The sequence below is a fragment of the Zootoca vivipara genome, chromosome 3 (assembly GCF_963506605.1).
Source record: "Zootoca vivipara chromosome 3, rZooViv1.1, whole genome shotgun sequence".
In the NCBI taxonomy this organism is placed as follows: Eukaryota; Metazoa; Chordata; class Lepidosauria; order Squamata; family Lacertidae; genus Zootoca; species Zootoca vivipara.
The window spans coordinates 84,713,786-84,733,322 of NC_083278.1; the positions used below are offsets into that span (position 1 = coordinate 84,713,786).

At 41.8% G+C, this 19,537-nt stretch overlaps 1 protein-coding gene across 1 annotated transcript in view; it reads right to left on the minus strand.

Annotated features, from left to right (window-relative positions):
* The window catches only part of KIF6 (kinesin family member 6), a 165,120-nt gene extending 156,572 nt beyond the window's left edge, over nt 1-8,548 (minus strand). Inside the window, exons 1-3 of the mRNA XM_035108133.2 lie at nt 8,394-8,548; nt 6,515-6,624; nt 4,284-4,358 (exon numbers count right to left, since the gene is read on the minus strand). Coding sequence (XP_034964024.1) covers nt 4,284-4,358; nt 6,515-6,624; nt 8,394-8,462 — 254 coding nt within the window. The 5' untranslated portion in view covers nt 8,463-8,548. The remainder of the gene's footprint in view (nt 1-4,283; nt 4,359-6,514; nt 6,625-8,393) is intronic.
* Nucleotides 8,549-19,537: the final 10,989 nt, after the last annotated feature.

The following is a 19,537-nucleotide window of genomic DNA, read 5'->3' on the forward strand; positions in this document are numbered from 1 at the left end:
TGATATTTCTGTGGTGTTATTTTCCTAGAAACACATCAGCAAAGCTATTCCCTCACTTACTAGTATACTTTTATCTTCATAAACATGTTGGTCTGAGCCTCTAGAAAATGGATCTGACAAACTGGCATACCAACCTTGTGTGCATATATATTTTAAAGATAATAAAACCAATGTTCATAATGAAGAACCACATAATAGCAAAATAGCAACAATTAATCTAATTGTAACAACCTGTAAGGAAATTTTGCCATACTCAATTATAGAATGAACAGCAACTGAAACACCAGGCAGTGAAGAACACCGTAGAACCGGCATCCCCAAACTGCGGCCCTCCAGATGTTTTGGCCTACAACTCCCATGATCCCTAGCTAACAGGACCAGTGGTCGGGGAAGATGGGGATTGTAGTCCAAAACATCTGGAGGGCCAAAGTTTGGGGATGCCTGCCGTAGAATATGAACACATCTGTAAATATATACTACAAAAATAACATTGTGCACAACAGAATGTTTTTTTTAACCGTGTTTAGAAAGCCCAATTCAAATAATGAGCTATGTTGCAATAAAACTGCAATTACCAGCAAGTGAAAACATCCTGCACTTTCATAAACCAAAACAGAACAACTGTTACTCAACTATGGAAACAAGCAGTTTAACAATGGGCTAAATTACAACATAGTTTAAAAAGAACACAAACATTGCAAGAAAATATTTTTCTATCTATTGACTGACAGTTTTAATTCACATATTTGTTATTTCTCCAAAAAGTATTTGAAGCCATATTTGGGGGAGAAACAGATGATACATAATCATTCAATTCCAAAATAAGAACACAGATTTTAAAATAACTAAACAAAAACATGTCAAGGAGTGTCAGTTAAAAATTAAGGCGGGTTCAGCTTTTAATTATTACATGAGACTTTAACCCTTCATAGGGCTCATTTGCATACAATGCTAAACTAAACACAATGCACATAGAGCTGGTGCTCTGCCACCTCCTTCTCCCATGTGGTCAGTAATTCAACCAAGTTTACATTCCATTTCAAAGGGTCTTCGGTTAGTGTTATATGCAACCAGGACTCATAGCTTACAACAAGCAACGCATTTGCTAAATAAGCCACCTTCAAAACATGGATAAATCTTGATGAAACATAGTCCCATAGTCATTGCAGGAAGTGATGGACTGGGAAGCAGGAGGCAGCCTCACACTGATGCAAGTTCTCCTACACCTAATTAGTATGGGAGCAACCTCTTTGCTTCCTCTCACACAAATTAAAACAGGCATCCCCAAACTCGGCCCTCCAGCTGTTTTGGGACTACAATTCCCATCATCCCTGACCACTGGTCCTGTTAGCTAGGGATGATGGGAGTTGTAGTAGTAGTAGTAGTAGTAGTAGTAGTAATAATAATACTAATAATAATACTTTATTATTTATACCCCGCCCATCTGGCTGGGTTTCCCCAACCACTCTGGGTGGCTTCCAACAGAAATATTAAAATACACTAATTTCTTAAAGATTAAAAGCTTCCCTAAACAGGGCTGCCTTCAGATGTCCTCTAAAAGTCTAGTAGTTATTTTTCTTTTTGACATCTGGTGGGAGGGCATTCCACAGGGCGGGTGCCACTACGGAGAAGGCCCTCTGCCTGGTTCCCTGCAACTTGGCTTCTCGCAGCGAGGGAACCGCCAGAAGGCCCTTGGCACTGGACCTCAGTGTCAGTGTCAGAGCAATGGAGGTGGAGACGTTCCTTCAGGTATACTGGACCGAGGACGTTTAGGGCTTTAAAGGTCAGAACCAACACTTTGAACTGTGCTCGGAAACGTACTGGGAGCCAATGCAGTCTTTCAGGACCGGTGTTATGTGGTCTCGGCAGCTGCTCCCAGTCACCAGTCTAGCTGCCACATTCTGGATTAATTGTAATTTCCGGGTCACCTTCAAAGGTAGCCCCACGTAGAGCACATTGCAGTAGTCCAAGCAAGAGATAACTAGAGCATGCACCACTCTGGCGAGACAGTCGTGCAGGTAGGGTTTCAGCCTACGTACCAGATGGAGCTGATAAACAGCTGCCCTGGATACAGAATTAACCTGCACCTCCATGGACAGCCGTGAGTCCAAAATGACTCCCAGGCTGCGCACCTGGTCCTTCAGGGGCACAGTTACCCCATTCAGGACCAGGGAGTCCTCCACACCTGCCCGCCTCCTGTCCCCCACAAACAGTACTTCTGTCTTGTCAGGATTCAGCCTCAATCTGTTAGCCGCCATCCAACCTCCAACCGCCTCCAGACACTCACACAGGACCTTCACCGCCCAAACCCCCTGATGATCTCTCCCAGCAGCTGCATGTAGATGTTAGAAAGCATGGGGGAGAGGACAGAACCCTGAGGCACCCCACAAGTGAGAGCCCAGGGGTCTGAGCACTCATCCCCCCCCCACCACTTTCTGAACACGGCCCAGGAGGAAGGAGGGGAACTACTGTATGACAGTGCCCCCAGCTCCCAACCCCTCTAGACGGTCCACCATGGTTGATAGTGTCAAAGGCCGCTGAGAGATCCAGCAGAACTAGGAAACAGCTCTCACCTTTGTCCTTAGCCCGCCAGAGATCATTGACCAGTGTGACCAGGGCCGTTTCAGTCCGATGATGAGGCCTGAATCCTGACTGGAAGGGATCCAAATGGTCCGCTTCTTCCAAGCGTGCCTGGAGTTGTTCAGCAACCACTCGCTCAATCACCTTGCCCAAGAATGGAAGATTTGAGACTGGGCGATAGTTGGCCATATTGGCCTCATCTAAAGATGGTTTTTTAAGAAGCGGTTTAATAACTGCCTCTTTCAGCAGGTGTGGGAAGGCTCCCTCACAGAGAGAAGCATTCACCACCCCGCAAAGCCCATCGCCCAGCCCTTCCCGGCTAGCTTTTATAAGCCAGGATGGGCAAGGATCAAGGAGACAGGTGGTTGGTTTCACTCGTCCAAGCAGCCTGTCCACATCCTCAGAGGTAACAGATTGAAATTGATCCCACGCAATTTGACTAGACAGTACGTACCCTAGCACTCTCTCGTCCCAGCCCTGCTCCCACAGTGGAGTCTACCTCTTCCTGAATCTGAGCGACTTTATCTGCAAAAAACTTTGCAAAATCATTGCAGGAGATCATGTGGCCCGTGCTGAGCCCCGATGGAGCAGGTGGTTCCGCTAAATTGCGAACCACCTGAAAGAGTCTCCTGCTGCTGTTTTCTGCAGATGCAATAGAGACGGTAAAGAAAGTCTTCTTCGCTGTCGCTACTGCCACTTGGTAGGCTCGACACTGAGCTCTAACCTGTGTCCGGTCAGCTTCAGAATGAGTTATGCACCACCAGCGCTCTAGCCTTCTCAGCGATTGTTTCATTGCCCTCAGATCCGTGGAAAACCATGGGGCTGTCCGGGCTCCATGCAATCAGAGAGGGCACTTCGGAGCCAGACAGTCAATAGCCCTGGTTAACTCCACATTCCAGCAGGCCACCAGGGAATCAGCTGAAAGGCCATCAACATGGGATGTTTGTAGCCCCAAAACATTTGGAGGGCCGAGTTTGGGGATGCCTGAATTAAAATGTAGCTTCTAATAATGATGATAGTAACCCACTTGCTCAAGTTAAGAGAAGGACTGAAGGATTGTGCAGCTGGACACTTGCCCATTTACAACTATTAGCTCCCTAGGCTGTCCTTGATGGATTTAAGATCTAACTACTTATGAGCCTATTAGTAATTATTAAAACAATTCTTCCAATTTTTATAAAAAGTAACCAAATTTTATGTTGATTTTTTTGTCCATTATGAATTTAAGTACCGGTAAGAAAGTCTAGCTTAGAAATAGCAGCCAAGCAGTGAAAGAAGTTAGTTTTTAACACCTACCTTGGAAATGTGGACTCCAGTGGAACCCAGCTTTAATAATATCATATGCCAGTAAACATGAGGTTAGGGAAGAGTAAAATTCAGATATAAGTCACTTGACCAAGGTCACATAATTAGACCTAGTCCACACAGAAAGCAAACAAGGTGGCAGAATTCTGAGATAATAAAATGGAGTGTTTCACGTCTAGGTATAGGTGACCATGTACCATTTTGGATGCTCCTCCAAATAAGTAAGTGCATTACTTTGCACTGACATCCCTTGAAGAACCACATTGGCCTATTGTTTTCAAATTACCTTTGGGAACAACTAAAAACCATTCACAGAAGGCATAACCCCAGGTGGTTATCGGATGCTGATTTAATTAATTAAAGAAATTACACTGATCTTTTAAAATAATCAAACTTACCATTCTGCAACCGGCTTGGCAATGGCTTCAAAAATTTCATCCTGTTTTGATTCCTGATCAAAAACTTTCTGAAATCTGCAAATTATGAACAATTTGTCATGCAATCTTAAAACACTACTTCTTTTTTATTTTTTAAAAAATATGTTAGTAACTAAGTCAATGTTTACATCACTGAACTTACATAACCCAGTACAATGTTTTCCCTGTAGTCTTTACTACACTATGCTGTTGTGCTATTGTATCCACAAAAGACTGTAAACACTGCTGCTTTGACAAACACTCTACAATAAAATCCTCTGATAAAATTATACTGCTTAGAAAAAACAAACTGCATTTTACTACTGTCAAGGGGATCAGTGCTTCCAAATGGCCTCACACAGGACTTGTATAATTAACCCTAGAATCAAACAGATCATATAAACAGTACAAATAATTTTCAGTTTTCTTCTATAGAAGAAAGGGAAGTCATTAAGGAAGTTATTTTAGTCGAAGATCCAACGCTTCAAAGGAATTGTGCCCAATTTGCAACACTTAATACAAATATTTTAGCATCTTAATGTAGCACCACATTTACAGCAGGTCTTTTTCTTTTTTTAAGTGACAGCAGCAGCCTGTGCATAAGAATAGGAGAACCCTGCTCTGTGGAACATTTCTGTCAAATATGTGTTTCACCTACTTCTTTAATAGAAACCATTCTGAACTATTCCATTTTTTTTTCTACTACAAATGTTTTGAAAGCCTTCAGGTTTCTGGTTTTCATGTCCATTCTCTTCAGTGTAAAGCAGAGAGAAGTTAATGTTATGTAAGGACTTTGAAATTTAAAACAAAACAAAAGCTACTACTTCAGCACTAAGCCTTAATACATAGCTGCCAAGTTTTCCCTTTTCTCGCGAGGAAGCCTATTCAGCATAATGGAAAATCCCTTTTAAAAAGGGATAACTTGGCAGCTATGCTTAATAGTTCATTTCAAAACAGTTAACAAATTAATTCTTCATAGTTCTAGGCTGTTTTAGATTGCTTTCAGCAGAAGTATAGCATCCTTCAACAATATCAATAACCACCATTCATTCCCAAGCAAGGAAATTGAAACAGACAGAAATGGTACTTTACACTGCAATCTCGAACTCATTTACCCAGAAATAAGTTCCACTGGGCTCCTTGATCACTGCAGATGGTGACAGCAGTCACGAAATTAAAAGACGCCTGCTTCTTGGGAGAAAAGCAATGACAAACCTAGACAGCATCTTAAAAAGCAGAGACATCACCTTGCCGACAAAGGTCCGTATAGTTAAAGCTATGGTTTTCCCAGTAGTGATGTATGGAAGTGAGAGCTGGACCATAAAGAAGGCTGATTGCCGAAGAATTGATGCTTTTGAATTATGGTGCTGGAGGAGACTCTTGAGAGTCCCATGGACTGCAAGAAGATCAAACCTATCCATTCTTAAGGAAATCAGCCCTGAGTGCTCCCTGGAAGGACAGAAGGACAGATCGTGAAGCTGAGGCTCCAATTCTTTGGCCACCTCATGAGAAGAGAAGACTCCCTGGAAAAGACCCTGATGTTGGGAAAGATTGAGGGCACTAGGAGAAGGGGACGACAGAGGATGAGATGGTTGGACAGTGTTCTCGAAGCTATGGACATGAGTTTGACCAAACTGCTGGAGGCAGTGCAAGACAGGAGTGCCTGGCGTGCTATGGTCCATGGGGTCACGAAGAGTCGGACACGACTAAACGACTAAACAACAACAACAACAAGTTCCACTGAATTCAAAGGGATTTAGGCCCATGGGATGGAGGTTCCTCACCACTACCCTAGAACAGCAGTCCTTTTAATTTCATGCACATTTATTTGTGTGGAATCCCATTATTTCCAAATGAAGATGCATGCAATCAGGCAGTAAAGGTATCACTTCTAAGTCTTTTCTCTCCCTACAATACACAACAGAGTTGCCTTATGATCACATGTATAATAGCACTAATACAAAACAACAAGCAAGGATAACCTATGGAATCACCCTATAACATTCTCTGTGAACACCCTCCCCTCCCTGCCTTTCAGCACAGGGTTCAGGGGGAGGGGGAAAGGATTACAAACCACAAAACAACATAATGGAACATTATCAGATGGCATTTTTGTGTTTTGCCATTCACAATGTTCAAACATTTCTAAAACATTTCTAAAACATTTCTAAAATTAACTATCCAAGGGGACACCAATACACAAATTAACTTACTTAAATTTGTAGCTTTCTCGTTTGTTATTGACAAATCCATCTGCCAAATCACGTGGCACAATAATCTCCAAACTGAATGCTGATGCCTCATCTTGTTCAACTGAATATATCTACAAAATAAATATGGAGTCTTTTAATATGTTATTTGTATTGGTGAAATTCCAATTTATTTATTTTTTCAGAATATAGCATAAATTACCCTTAGACCTAAAACTGTAGACTCTGTGGACAACTTCCAATAAGGCTTTTTTAAAAAGGGGGGGAATATATCTAATAGTAATACCAGTAATGAAACCATTAATATCAATAATGGTTTATATCCAAATAAGTTTGCAAATTATACACAAATAAGGAAAATATATTTGTATGGAAAACATTTAAACCTTACACATGCAATGTATATAGGAATATGGCAGGATAATAAGCCAGATCTTCACCACCAATTCAGTGCTATTTTTCTAGAAAAAGAGTTGTTCTTCTCTTAGAATGGCAATGGCGCCAACCTGAGAGGCGCTAAAACAGTTCTGGTGAGCTCCAGCTGAAAAACAACCTGGTAAGCCCTACTCCAACTCCCAAACAAGTTTTGCAGGTAGATTACCAGGAACTGTGATTGCCATAGTGAGCCAATTGGAGCGGGGGCTTCATGGTGCAGATAGATACCATAGGTTGTTTTTTTCTGCCAAGTTCTTTGCATGTTTTTTTAAAAAACCTGCATAATAGCAGATAAACCTTCTCCCATTAATCATAGTTGGCAGGAGGAATAGAGGGAAAAGTTTCAGTTACAGAGTTGTCTGCCATTCAACAGTTAAAGATACTCATGAGATACATAACTTCATTGATTTGGTTTTAGTTCTATAGAACATAATGTCATTTATTTATTTACTGTTCTGTATTTACAATTGATATATGGGGGAATCATCATTAAGAGGTGTCCAACAGTGGAATGGACTCTGTCAGAAGGTGGTGGATTCTCCTATGTAGAAGGTTTTTAACCTAAGGTTGACAAGCCATCTGTGATGTATGATCTGGTTGAGATTCCAGCATTGCAGGGGGTTGGATGAGATGACCCTCGGGATCCCTTCCAACTTTACAGTTCTAGGATTCTATCATCATTGTCATCATCATCATTATCACTTTGCCAAAGCATTCAGTGTCACAATCAAAATCCCAACTCCGAGGTATCCAACAACCCATTCCAATGGTGATATATATTGTAAAGCATCCATTTATATTCCATTTAGGGCCAAAACAAGCTGCTATGATGAATATGGGTTAAATTCCCATGAAAATTTACAACCACAGGTGTCAGCTCCTAGGGGCTGAAGGGGTCTTTGGCCAACCTTCAACAAAATGATTGGGCGAAGAGCCCCCCCCCCCCCGGATGATGGGCATTGCCATTCAAACAGTTTGTGTGCACTACATCATGTGGTCAATTATGTGGGGCAGGGCTTACCTGCCCACCTCCCCACCCCAGAAAAATATTTTTATTGAAGTTGGCACCCCTGTTTACAACTTCTACTTGTGCATGATACAGAAAGAAAAAACACACACACAACTTGAAAAAGAGTTCCTTCAATAGACCAGAACTTTATGGTGATTCTACTAATCACGTGAACAGCAAGGTCGTCTGGATTCGCTCTCGATGCGCCTGCAACTGCCTAAGGCGGCGCATTCGCTTCTTAGGCATCAGCCACAGCAAGCCATAACTTCCTCAGCGGGCCGCCCTCCTCGCCTTCCTCTTCCAGCTCGTCTAAAAAGCAGGGTCCCCTCCATCCCTTCCCTGCCAAAGGGCGCCGGTCACACGCAGCAGCAGCAGCCACTCCCCGCCCCCCGTGACGTCCTGGCTATTTCTTTCTTTTTTTCTTCGTTCGCCACCTACCCCCGTCGGCTGCCTCCTGCCGAGGGGCTTGACCCGGGCATAGATCTGGATCGTTTGCTTCATCACCATCTCCGCAAATCAAAGCTTTGTCGGGGCGAGAGAGCGGCGAGGGGGCGCTAGGCCCTCCATAGCAACCGTAACCGTGCAACGCTACCCAGCGTGCCTTGCGTCGCAAGCGACGCGTGGTGTGGGGGGGGGGGCTCGCATCGCACCGCGCATGCGGGAAATCCGAGCGGGTCGTTCGCTTTGGCATAGCGGCTACCTTACAGTACTGTTACTCTGTAGTGCCTTAAGTTACTCCTTTACACATGGCTCCTATGCAAGTTGCTTTATAGTTTATACTGTACAGTATATGTATTACTTGTTGACTGACACTGATAGACCCTCATGTGCTCGGCTTCAAACCCAGGAAAAAAAACAACGCAAGAGCCAACACAATGGGTTGTCTCCAACGTTAGAACAGACTTGACTGCAATGAATTAGCAAGACGGGACTTAGGTCCATTGTTTTTAATGGGTCTTTTCTGGTTAAAATGTTTCTGGATCTACAACAGCCCAATAATAGCGGCATGTGTCACACGCGCACACTGCCTCCTTTGTGCTTCGTCCCTCTCGGGTGGGGATTTGCTCTTCCTGACAAGCAGGCAAAGTTTCCCACAGCCTCCATGAGCCATGACGCAGCGTGCACAGAGCATGTGAGTTATGAATGTGCCGCTTGTGATGCAATCGTCGTGCTTTTTTGAAAAAACAAAACTATTCTGCCTGCTACACCGGTGTCGGTGCCAGGCTATGTTGCGCCCTAGGCTATTGCAACGCCCCCGCCCCCACTCCCACCTCCACATAATTGCTAACATCAGTTTTCAAAAACAGATGTCTTGTAGCAAAACTGAAAAGCACAAAAACTTGAAGCTGCTAATTTTATTTTAAATTGCAGGAATAAGTAACACAACAACATTTGATTGTCTTTCTCATATGCAAAAGAAAATGTTTTAGCACACAAATCATTTTGAATAAACTTGTGAATTGAGTCACTTAAACGTTTCAATTCCAGGCACATCAAAATGTCACTTTAGGTGCCTTTTCCTTTGCCCACTTTGTTACCGATTCCTTCAGGTCAAGTGCTGATGCTCAGACATCTTCAAAGTCATATACTTGCCAAGTCAGCTATTCCCTTTTGCAGCATTGTTGAGTCTGAACTTTGAGAAGCTGCATTCAAAATATAAAATTAAAGTAAAATATTATCAGAAATTTATAAGATGTAACAAAAACTACTCTGTATCAAACCATGCCTCTCAAATGTCAGTACTGCACCCCTCTGATGTCTAACCTTATGATAGCACTGGCCCTGACCCCACCCACTTCCCAGGTAATATTGCAAGGATAGGAGAGGCCATAAATAGAGAAAATGAATGGTAATACTGTATGGGACAGGGAGGAAACTGATATATAGAACTGCTTTAGCTGTGGTTGTGATTGACATTATTGCTCAAAATCAGGCCCACCAGTAGTTTGTATGCAATAATTACACACAGGTGGTGTGTGATAATACAACTGATAATTGCTGAGAAATGCTACATAAGGGATTTAGTGAGTCTCAACCATAGTTGGTTTGGAAAGATTAAAGTCAGCATCAGGGATCAGACATATGGTAAAGTATATGTATTTGCAGCTGTGTTCAGAAATTAAAAATAAACGGCAGATGGTGTGAGAAAAATTCCTCAGGTAAGGGGGGGGTATTTTTTTACGTTCTCTTTACATTCCTACAGCTGTTTTGTTAGAGCAGGGCTCACCGAATTTAGGCAAATTGTAGAAAGTGCCTCAACATTTAAATACAGCGGCAAATAGAACATATGATTAAAATAATGACACATTCATGTGTATGAATAAAGTGTTATTACCTGCTATTCAAGCTATTATAAGGGTTATAAGGCTTATTTCAAACCAGAATTTGCTTCAAAGTTGTTCTTTTTTCTTGGAGTTATGAGTGGATTGGACATGTGTGGTTTATTACTGAAGCAGGCAGCATACCATACATCCACAGAAGACCTAGAGGAATATTGGCACCATAGACACAAGAAAGAAGTGCTCTTGAAAATTGCTTAACAACGTAAAGTTTTAAAAAAATGTAAAGAGGTTTAAGTAACACCACACAGCTTGATGTGTCAAGTAAATTACATTTGTAAAAAAAAGCAACAACTCCTTCCACCCCCACCCCAATTACTGGACATCAAGCTTTGTTACATAGCAGTTTCTGATTTATTATTATTATTATTATTATTATTATTATTATTATTATTATTATTTGCTTAGAATCAAAAAAGACATTGAGGTGCCAGAGTTGCTTATCCTGCACAGATACACAGGCATAACAGCTTTCATTTGGGATTCAAAATTGATGTTTCTCTGGTTGAATCCAGACTATTGGGAGCTATGCAGCAGATGCTTATCTCATAAGGTGGTGGTGGTCTGAAGCTCCAGATTTCTAGATGGGGTTCCAAGCGGCTACCTCTGCCCATCTAAAAATCCACCCACAGATTACCCTCTTCTAAAATGAATCCCACTGTTGCATGTTTGAATATAAGGATCCCATTCATATTTTTTTACCATAACTAGCAGCCACCAATAGATTTATGTACTACTGTATAAGTTTCTCTGTTTCAACCCTTTTTTTAAAAAAAAAGTAATGACCTTTTGACAGAAGCTATTTCTTGTACCTGTTGCTACTCCATGTGACAAGTCTAATTGTGCTGAGGGAAATTAATGTCTCTTGTTTCAGTCTCAGTTTTCAGTTTCCACAATTCCTTTTAAAATGCTTTAATTTTCTGACTAAAAGCTTATTTCTTCTTCAAAATTTCTTCAGAACGGAAATGATACAGCCTCTGATCACTTTAGTTGCCCTTTTATATATGTTCCCCTGTATCACAGTATCATTTTTGAGATGGGGACCAGAACTGTAAAGAGTAATCTGAATGTGGTCACACCATAGATTTATGTGACTTTATATAATACTCCTGTTAACATCCATAAGTCTCCACGTGGCATATATTACACCATAATTCTTTCTCCAATGGATATAAAACTACTTAATGAAGACTGGCTTGAAGGCTTATTGTCTTTGTGTCCAATTCCCAATCCTACTTAACTTGCCTTTTCCTGGGCTTCTTGCCATATTCCCCTTTCCCTATCCTGATGTTATATGGAGTTGAAACATCTACAGTTCATAAATGAATCAAATAAACTGTTGTGTGCTCACTTGTTATTAATGGGCAGTAAATGCAAGCATGAGCAAGTAAGAGGCAAAGGAATAAACACATCCAAGCCAGAAAAAAATTCCCAGGGAAATAATTTAGAGTTTTGTCAAACAACTTTTTCTTTGCAAAAGAATGATGATTTCCTAAAGAGGCATTGTATATTCTGGCACAGCAAGTTTTTTATATAATAGTTTTAAGTTTTAGTAACTTGTATCTAATGATCTGAAAGTGATATGGCGAAGATGATAAAATCAAGCTTAGAGCACCCCTATGAGGTCAAGAAACATTAGTGGATCCTAGGTTTCGTTCTCCCACTCATCCTAGTAGCATCCAACAACACTTTTGTAAGCACCAAGAAGTAACAAGTCTGGTAGAACAAGCAAAAGAGGACAAATTGAGACAGCCCCTGTTACGAAGCAAAACATATTTACTTCTAGCATTCAGTCTTTTCCTATTTGTTGGCAAATGTTTAGGAACTATTGATAGCAAGTAATCAATTATTTGATAGACTTCCCTACCAGTATAAAACAAAAGCTGGTTCAGTATTTCTATAAGTGGTTTGGGTAACCTTATATTTACAAAAGGATTACTTCCTTGCAGGTAAAATAAGGGTTGTTATAGTTGTTGTTCTTTTCATCAGAAAAAGATCTCCCCTTCTGACATGCTCTCCCCTTCTGACAGTAATCAAAAGCTTCCTGTTGCAAGTTCTGCCCCTTTCATCCCCACTTTTAAGTGTTACCTGAGAATTACTGATGTACAACTTGTTAATTGTCCCTTGAACGGCCTCTGTTGATTTCTTTGTTGTTGTTGTTTAGTCGTTTAGTCGTGTCCGACTCTTCGTGACCCCATGGGCCATAGCACGCCAGGCACTCCTGTCTTCCACTGCCTCCCGCAGTTTGGTCAAACTCATGTTCGTAGCTTCGAGAACACTGTCCAACCATCTTGTCCTCTGTCGTCCCCTTCTCCTAGTGCCCTCCATCTTTCCCAACATCAGGGTCTTTTCCAGAGAGTCTTCTCTTCTCATGAGGTGGCCAAAGTATTGGAGCCTCAGCTTCACGATCTGTCCTTCCAGGGAGCACTCAGGGCTGATTTCCTTAAGAATGGATAGGTTTGATCTTCTTGCAGTCCATGGGACTCTCAAGAGTCTCCTCCAGCACCATAATTCAAAAGCATCAATTCTTCGGCGATCAGCCTTCTTTATGGTCCAGCTCTCACTTCCATACATCACTACTGGGAAAACCATAGCTTTAACTATACGGACCTTTGTCGGCAAGGTGATGTCTCTGCTTTTTAAGATGCTGTCTAGGTTTGTCATTGCTTTTCTCCCAAGAAGCAGGCGTCTTTTAATTTCGTGACTGCTTTCAACATCTGCAGTAATCAAGGAGCCCAAGAAAGTAAAATCTCTCACTGCCTCCATTTCTTCCCCTTCTATTTGCCAGGAGGTGATGGGACCAGTGGCCATGATCTTGGTTTTTTTGATGTTGAGCTTCAGACCATATTTTGCGCTCTCCTCTTTCACCCTCATTAAAAGGTTCTTTAATTCCTCCTCGCTTTCTGCCATCAAGGTTGTGTCATCTGCATATCTGAGGTTGTTGATATTTCTTCCGGCAATCTTAATTCCGGCTTGGGATTCATCTAGTCCAGCCTTTCGCATGATGAATTCTGCATATAAGTTAAATAAGCAGGGAGACAATATACAACCTTGTCGTACTCCTTTCCCAATTTTGAACCACTCAGTTGTTCCATATCCAGTTCTAACTGTAGCTTCTTGTCCCACATAGAGATTTCTCAGGAGACAGATGAGGTGATCAGGCACTCCCATTTCTTTAAGAACTTGCCATAGTTTGCTGTGGTCGACACAGTCAAAGGCTTTTGCATAGTCAATGAAGCAGAAGTAGATGTTTTTCTGGAACTCTCTAGCTTTCTCCATAATCCAGCACATGTTTGCTATTTGGTCTCTGGTTCCTCTGCCCTTTCGAAATCCAGCTTGCACTTCTGGGAGTTCTCGGTACACATACTGCCTAAGCCTGCCTTGTAGAATTTTAAGCATAACCTTGCTAGCGTGTGAAATGAGCGCAATTGTGCGGTAGTTGGAGCATTCTTTGGCACTGCCCTTCTTTGGAATTGGGATGTAGACTGATCTTCTCCAATCCTCTGGCCATTGCTGAGTTTTCCATACTTGCTGGCATATTGGGTGTAGCACCTTAACAGCATCATCTTTTAAAATTTTAAATAGTTCAGCTGGAATATCATCACTTCCACTGGCCTTGTTATTAGCAGTGCTTTCTAAGGCCCATTTGACTTCACTCTCCAAGATGTCTGGCTCAAGGTCAGCAACCACACTACCTGGGGTGTACGAGACATCCATATCTTTCTGGTATAATTCCTCTGTGTATTCTTGCCACCTCTTCTTGATGTCTTCTGCTTCTGTTAGGTCCTTACCACTTTTGTCCTTGATTATGGTAATCTTTGTATGAAATGTTCCTTTCATATCTCCAATTTTCTTGAACAGATCTCTGGTTTTCCCCATTCTATTGTTTTCCTCTATTTCTTTGCATTGCTCATTTAAGAAGACCCTCTTGTCTCTCCTTGCTGTTTTTTGGAAATCTGCATTCAGTTTCCTGTATCTTTCCCTATCTCCCTTGCATTTTGCTTGCCTCCTCTCCTCCGCTATTTGTAAGGCCTCGTTGGACAGCCATTTTGCTTTCTTGCATTTCCTTTTCCTTGGGATGGTTTTCGTTGCTGCCTCCTGTATAATGTTACGAGCCTCCATCCATAGTTCTTCAGGCACTCTATCCACCAAATCTAAATCCTTAAACCTGTTCCTCACTTCCACTGTGTATTCATAAGGGATTTGATTCAGATTGTATCTTACTGGCCCAGTGGTTTTTCCTACTTTCTTCAGTTTAAGCTGGAATTTTGCTATAAGAAGCTGATGATCTGAGTTACAGTCAGCTCCAGGTCTTGTTTTTGCTGATTGTATAGAGCTTCTCCATCTTTGGCTGCAGAGAATATAATCAATCTGATTTCGATGCTGCCCATTTGGTGATATCCATGTGTAGAGTCGTCTCTTGTGTTGTTGGAAGAGAGTGTTTGTGATGACCAGCTTGTTCTCTTGACAGAACTCTATTAGCCTTTGCCCTGCTTCATTTTGAACTCCAAGGCCAAACTTGCCAGTTGTTCCTTTTATCTCTTGATTCCCTACTTTAGCATTCCAATCCCCTGTAATGAGAAGAACATCCTTCTTTGGTGTCATTTCTAGAAGGTGTTGTAGGTCTTCATAGAATTGGTCAATTTCACTTTCTTCAGCTCCAGTAGTTGGTGCATAAACTTGGATTACTGTGATGTTAAAAGGTCTGCCTTGGATTCGTATCGAGATCATTCTGTCATTTTTGAGATTGCATCCCATTACAGCTTTTGCCACTCTTTTGTTGACTATGAGGGCCACTCCATTTCTACTACAGGATTCTTGCCCACAGTAGTAGATATGATAGTCACCCGAACGGAATTCGCCCATTCCCTTCCATTTTAGTTCACTGATGCCCAGGATGTCGATATTTATTCTTGTCATCTCATTTTTGACCACATCCAGCTTACCTCCATTCATGGTTCTTACATTCCAGGTTCCTATGCAATATTTTTCTTTACAGCATCGGACTTTCCTTTCGCTTCCAGGCATATCCGCAACTGAGCGTCCTTTCGGCTTTGGCCCAGCCACTTCATCAGCTCTGAATCTACTTGTACTTGTCCTCCGCTCTTCCTCAGTAGCATGTTGGACGCCTTCCGACCTGAGGGGCTCATCTTCCAGCGTCATAACTTTTATATGCCTGTTGTCTTTGTCCATGGAGTTTTCTTGGCAGGGATACTGGAGTGGCTTGCCAGTTCCTTCTCCAGGTGGATCACGTTTAGTCAAAACTCTCCACTATGACCTGTCCATCTTGGGTGGCCCTGCATGGCATAGCTCATAGCTTCTCTGAGTTATTCAAGCCCCTTCGCCACGACAAGGCATTGATCCATGAAGGGGCTGTTGATTTCTACTTAGTGTCAGTTCCTATTTGATTTAATTACATGTTCCTATTTAATTTAGTTACATGCTTTAATTACATGTTTCCCTTCGTTTTCTGCTTTTAAAATTTATCCAATAGAATTGTTTTCTTTTGTTATATAAAAATGAGAGGAAGTAAGTAATTAACCCCTTACCCCGTGAACTGAGCAAACATTGGTGGACAGTTAAGAAAACTAATTCTGCTAACAAGTAATATATTATTCATCTGTTATCTCACTGCCATGCTCAACAGGAAGCAATAAAAGGGGTAGAACCAGGGAACAGGAAGCTTTTAATTAAAGACACATGCACCCTGAAGTTTCAATAGTGTTGTCCATATTGAACTTCCTCACTAGCTTCCTTTCACATGACACATCTGCTTCAAGCTTCAGATCCTCAATTTCTACTGTTCCACTCATTATGCAGCAGCAAACTCAGATTTGCCACTCACTGTGGTTTCATTTAGGGAGCTGCAGTCAGTCCCAACTTCTAGACAGCTTTAGTACATAAAGAAGAGAGCACTTTAAAGCTATCCATTCCATTGACTTTCTGCTAGTCCTCCCTTTTAACACTTCCGCATTTTTCTCTCCTTTTGCCCTCCAAAAGCTTATCTACTACTTCATTTTCTCATTCCTATTTCTTTGACATTGCACCCTCCATATGGAACGTATCTAGCCCCCCATTTTCCTCCAACTGCTTCACTCTCCTCCATAAGATCTAGTGTTTTAGGAAATAATTCTCCAAACCACCATGCATGCTTCTTCACAGCTATCTTGTTCCTTTCCACCTTAGTCCAAGGAATAATTTATCAGACCCTGATTCCTTCTTCCTCCTATTCATCTGTCCAGCATAAATTGTGGCCCTCCCTGCAAGGGAGTCTTTAATAAATGCTAAACAACGGTAGTATCCTCAGCACCCAAGCACAAAATGAAATGTTATTATAGGTTCCATAAACCTCCTGTTTGGTTTTTCAGATATTTGGGCTTTCAGTCAGTTTCTGAATTAGATTATATACATCAGTAATTTATGCAGGTATTCTAGACAGACCAAGAATTCCAGCATTTGAGGCTTTACATTTAGGGTAGAAATTGACTAGCCAAGTGGATGAAGAAGGCGTTTTTCCCTACCCACCATCACACATCATTTGTGAATGTTCCATCAAAAACTTGCCAGGTGCTTCATGTTTTCTGTTCTATTTGCTTTGAATCACTGAGTATTTAACTACTGCTGGAGGCAGCATACCAGACAAGGGATATCTACAATGGTATGACTGTAGGTTTTGTGGTTTCATTTCCTTTTTAGGAAGCGAAGGTAAGACAATAGATTCTTATGGTAGTTCCATCAGGACACACTTTCAACTTGTAAAACTCCCCACTTACAAAGTCTGTAAGACTCCTGGTTTACATAGCCAGCTCCAACAGTTTCAAGGCATTTTTATTTTATTTTTTTGAACATACTTTTTATTAATTTTACAAAATACAAAAAAAACAAAAAAAACGGTACATACTTAAACCCCATTTCCACCTCCTTCCTACCCACCCACATGGGTCCTCCCCTGCCACAGAAGTATCCCATGTATGTGAACAGTCAGAGATGGTCCATTTTATGCTTGGATTTCTGTCCTCCCCCCCTTCCCCTGACCCCAAAGCCCCCCCCTGCCACCAGGGAGCTCCAGCAAACCAGGGCAGTACGCAGGAGGACATCTATCCAACCATCTATTATCATACCAAAAAAAAGAGAAAAATAGATATAAGAAAAAAGGGAAAAAAGAAAGAGCGAAAAAAGAAAGAAAAAAAACAATACAAAACAGAAAAATTTTCTTGCATTCATAGTTGTAAAACCATATTTTATGGGCTTCCCCTCCCCCCCTTCCCCGGTTTTCATCCCTTTTTTATCATCTGCAACAGTTTCTTACTTTATAAAAATACACCTTTGTATCTTATACAACTTATAAATCAATTGTTAGCATTTTCATCTAATATTCAAATCACTGAAAAATCAAACTCCCATTTTCTCTTCCCGTGCCTAATTTTTTTTTCCTCCCTCTATAAGCCTCCATATTTTCACATTTTCCAAAATCCATTCACTTTTAAAACTATAACTATTCTCAATTTAACCTTACATCCCCGGATACCGGCTCCACCCCCCCAATCCAGCAAATTCCAAAGTCAGCAGACCAGTTATAAACCTGTTAATCCATCCTTATAATCAACAACATCACTTTCCCTTCACCCCACCCCCTGTTTACAGTCTTTTGCCATCCAGGCCACCATACAGGACCCCTGGATTTCTTCTCTTCTCTGCATATTTTTTCCTTCTTCCCTGTGGGTGTTCTGGAATTCCAATAATACCAATCGTGCCCCCCTCAAAAGCAGGGCACTCCATCCAACTTTTTGTAGAGTAGAGTCATCATTTTTTCCGTGGTGTGCTTCATTTGGTGTTAAATCGTCACAGTCCTCATCCTCATCTTTTCCTTCTCCATCATTGTCATTCTCACATTCATCTTTTTCAGTGTCAAAAGCTTCATCTCCTAAAAAATCATATTCCGCCATCACCTCCTGGAATTTTTGCTGTAACACTTGCCGTCGTGTCTCCTCTTGACATAGCTCTATTCTTGTTTCCCACATTAAGGTCAAAACAGACCGCTGGAACTCAGGGGAACACTTTTTTGTTGACATATTTCAGTCCTGCCAAGGTCAAAACTTGTCACGTGGGGTGGAATATGATCACAGTTTATTTTCTCGACTCCATTTTAACAAGCTGGCTGCATTCTTCAAGTCTTATTAACAATAAAGTTCGAACTCACATTTCACAAGCACTTAAGTCAAAAAAGAAATTCCACAAAGTCCAGAAATACAAAGTGAAGTAAAGATTGACTTATAAATCCTGATCAACTCACTGGGTTGTCTGGGCTGCCGGCTCCCAAGGGAAAGAAAGGTTTTTCTTAGGCTTACCTCTTGCTGCAGGGCAGTCATAAACCACAGTCTCTCTCCCCTTTTCACCCTGCATCAAAGGGGAGATTCTCTTTGATGCCTTTGAGGGATCCTTTTGAATTACAAATCTTCTGTTTATGGCTTCGGGTTTCTATTTACTGTCTCTTTGTTACCGTGGGGGGGGTGGCTTCCTCTTTTCTCCCCTCTCTCCCAGATCCAAATTGTGTTTTATAATCCAAATCGTGAGATTACTTACAGTCTTTTCTAATCGTTTTATTTTCGGAAGAATCCAGCGCTCTCCGCCTTCGGCTTGAAGCTTCTCCCTGCTAGAATAACGTTGCCGCTCAAAATGGCCCCCGCGACTTCTACCCTCCTCACTCCGGAGCTCTTATTAGAGCTAGCCGAAGAGTTGGGGAGTCCGGATTGGGTCTGTGCTGAGCAAATTGCCCTCGGGACGCCCTTCCCGAGGTTCTAAGGGGCGCAGCGTCGCTCTCGCTGCCCTCCCCACTCCTAGCAGAGACGGGCCGTCTCGGAGACGAGACGAAACCCCGCCGATCGACGCTGGCGCTGAACCCGGAAGCCCAGTTTCAAGGCATTTTTAATCTTAGTAGAAAGGGTGGTTTCCGCCCAATTAATGTATTGTTTTAAATGTTAATGTAGATGAGAGTTACCTTGCTTATTTAGTGAACAGATTCTTCAATATTTACACTTGGAACAAGGAACTTGTGAGTCAAACTGTCTTAGTTCTTTGGTTATTGGATACAGACTTTAAAGAAAGCTGTGTCTTGGGTGCCACGAAGTGCAAACTTGAGTCTAATTCAGAAGCTTTTTGTAGCATGTTTGCCTTCTCAGTGGCAGAGAGCTTGGGTGCGAAGGCCAAATGTGAAGTAGCACCGGTGTGATTTAGCTAATTTTA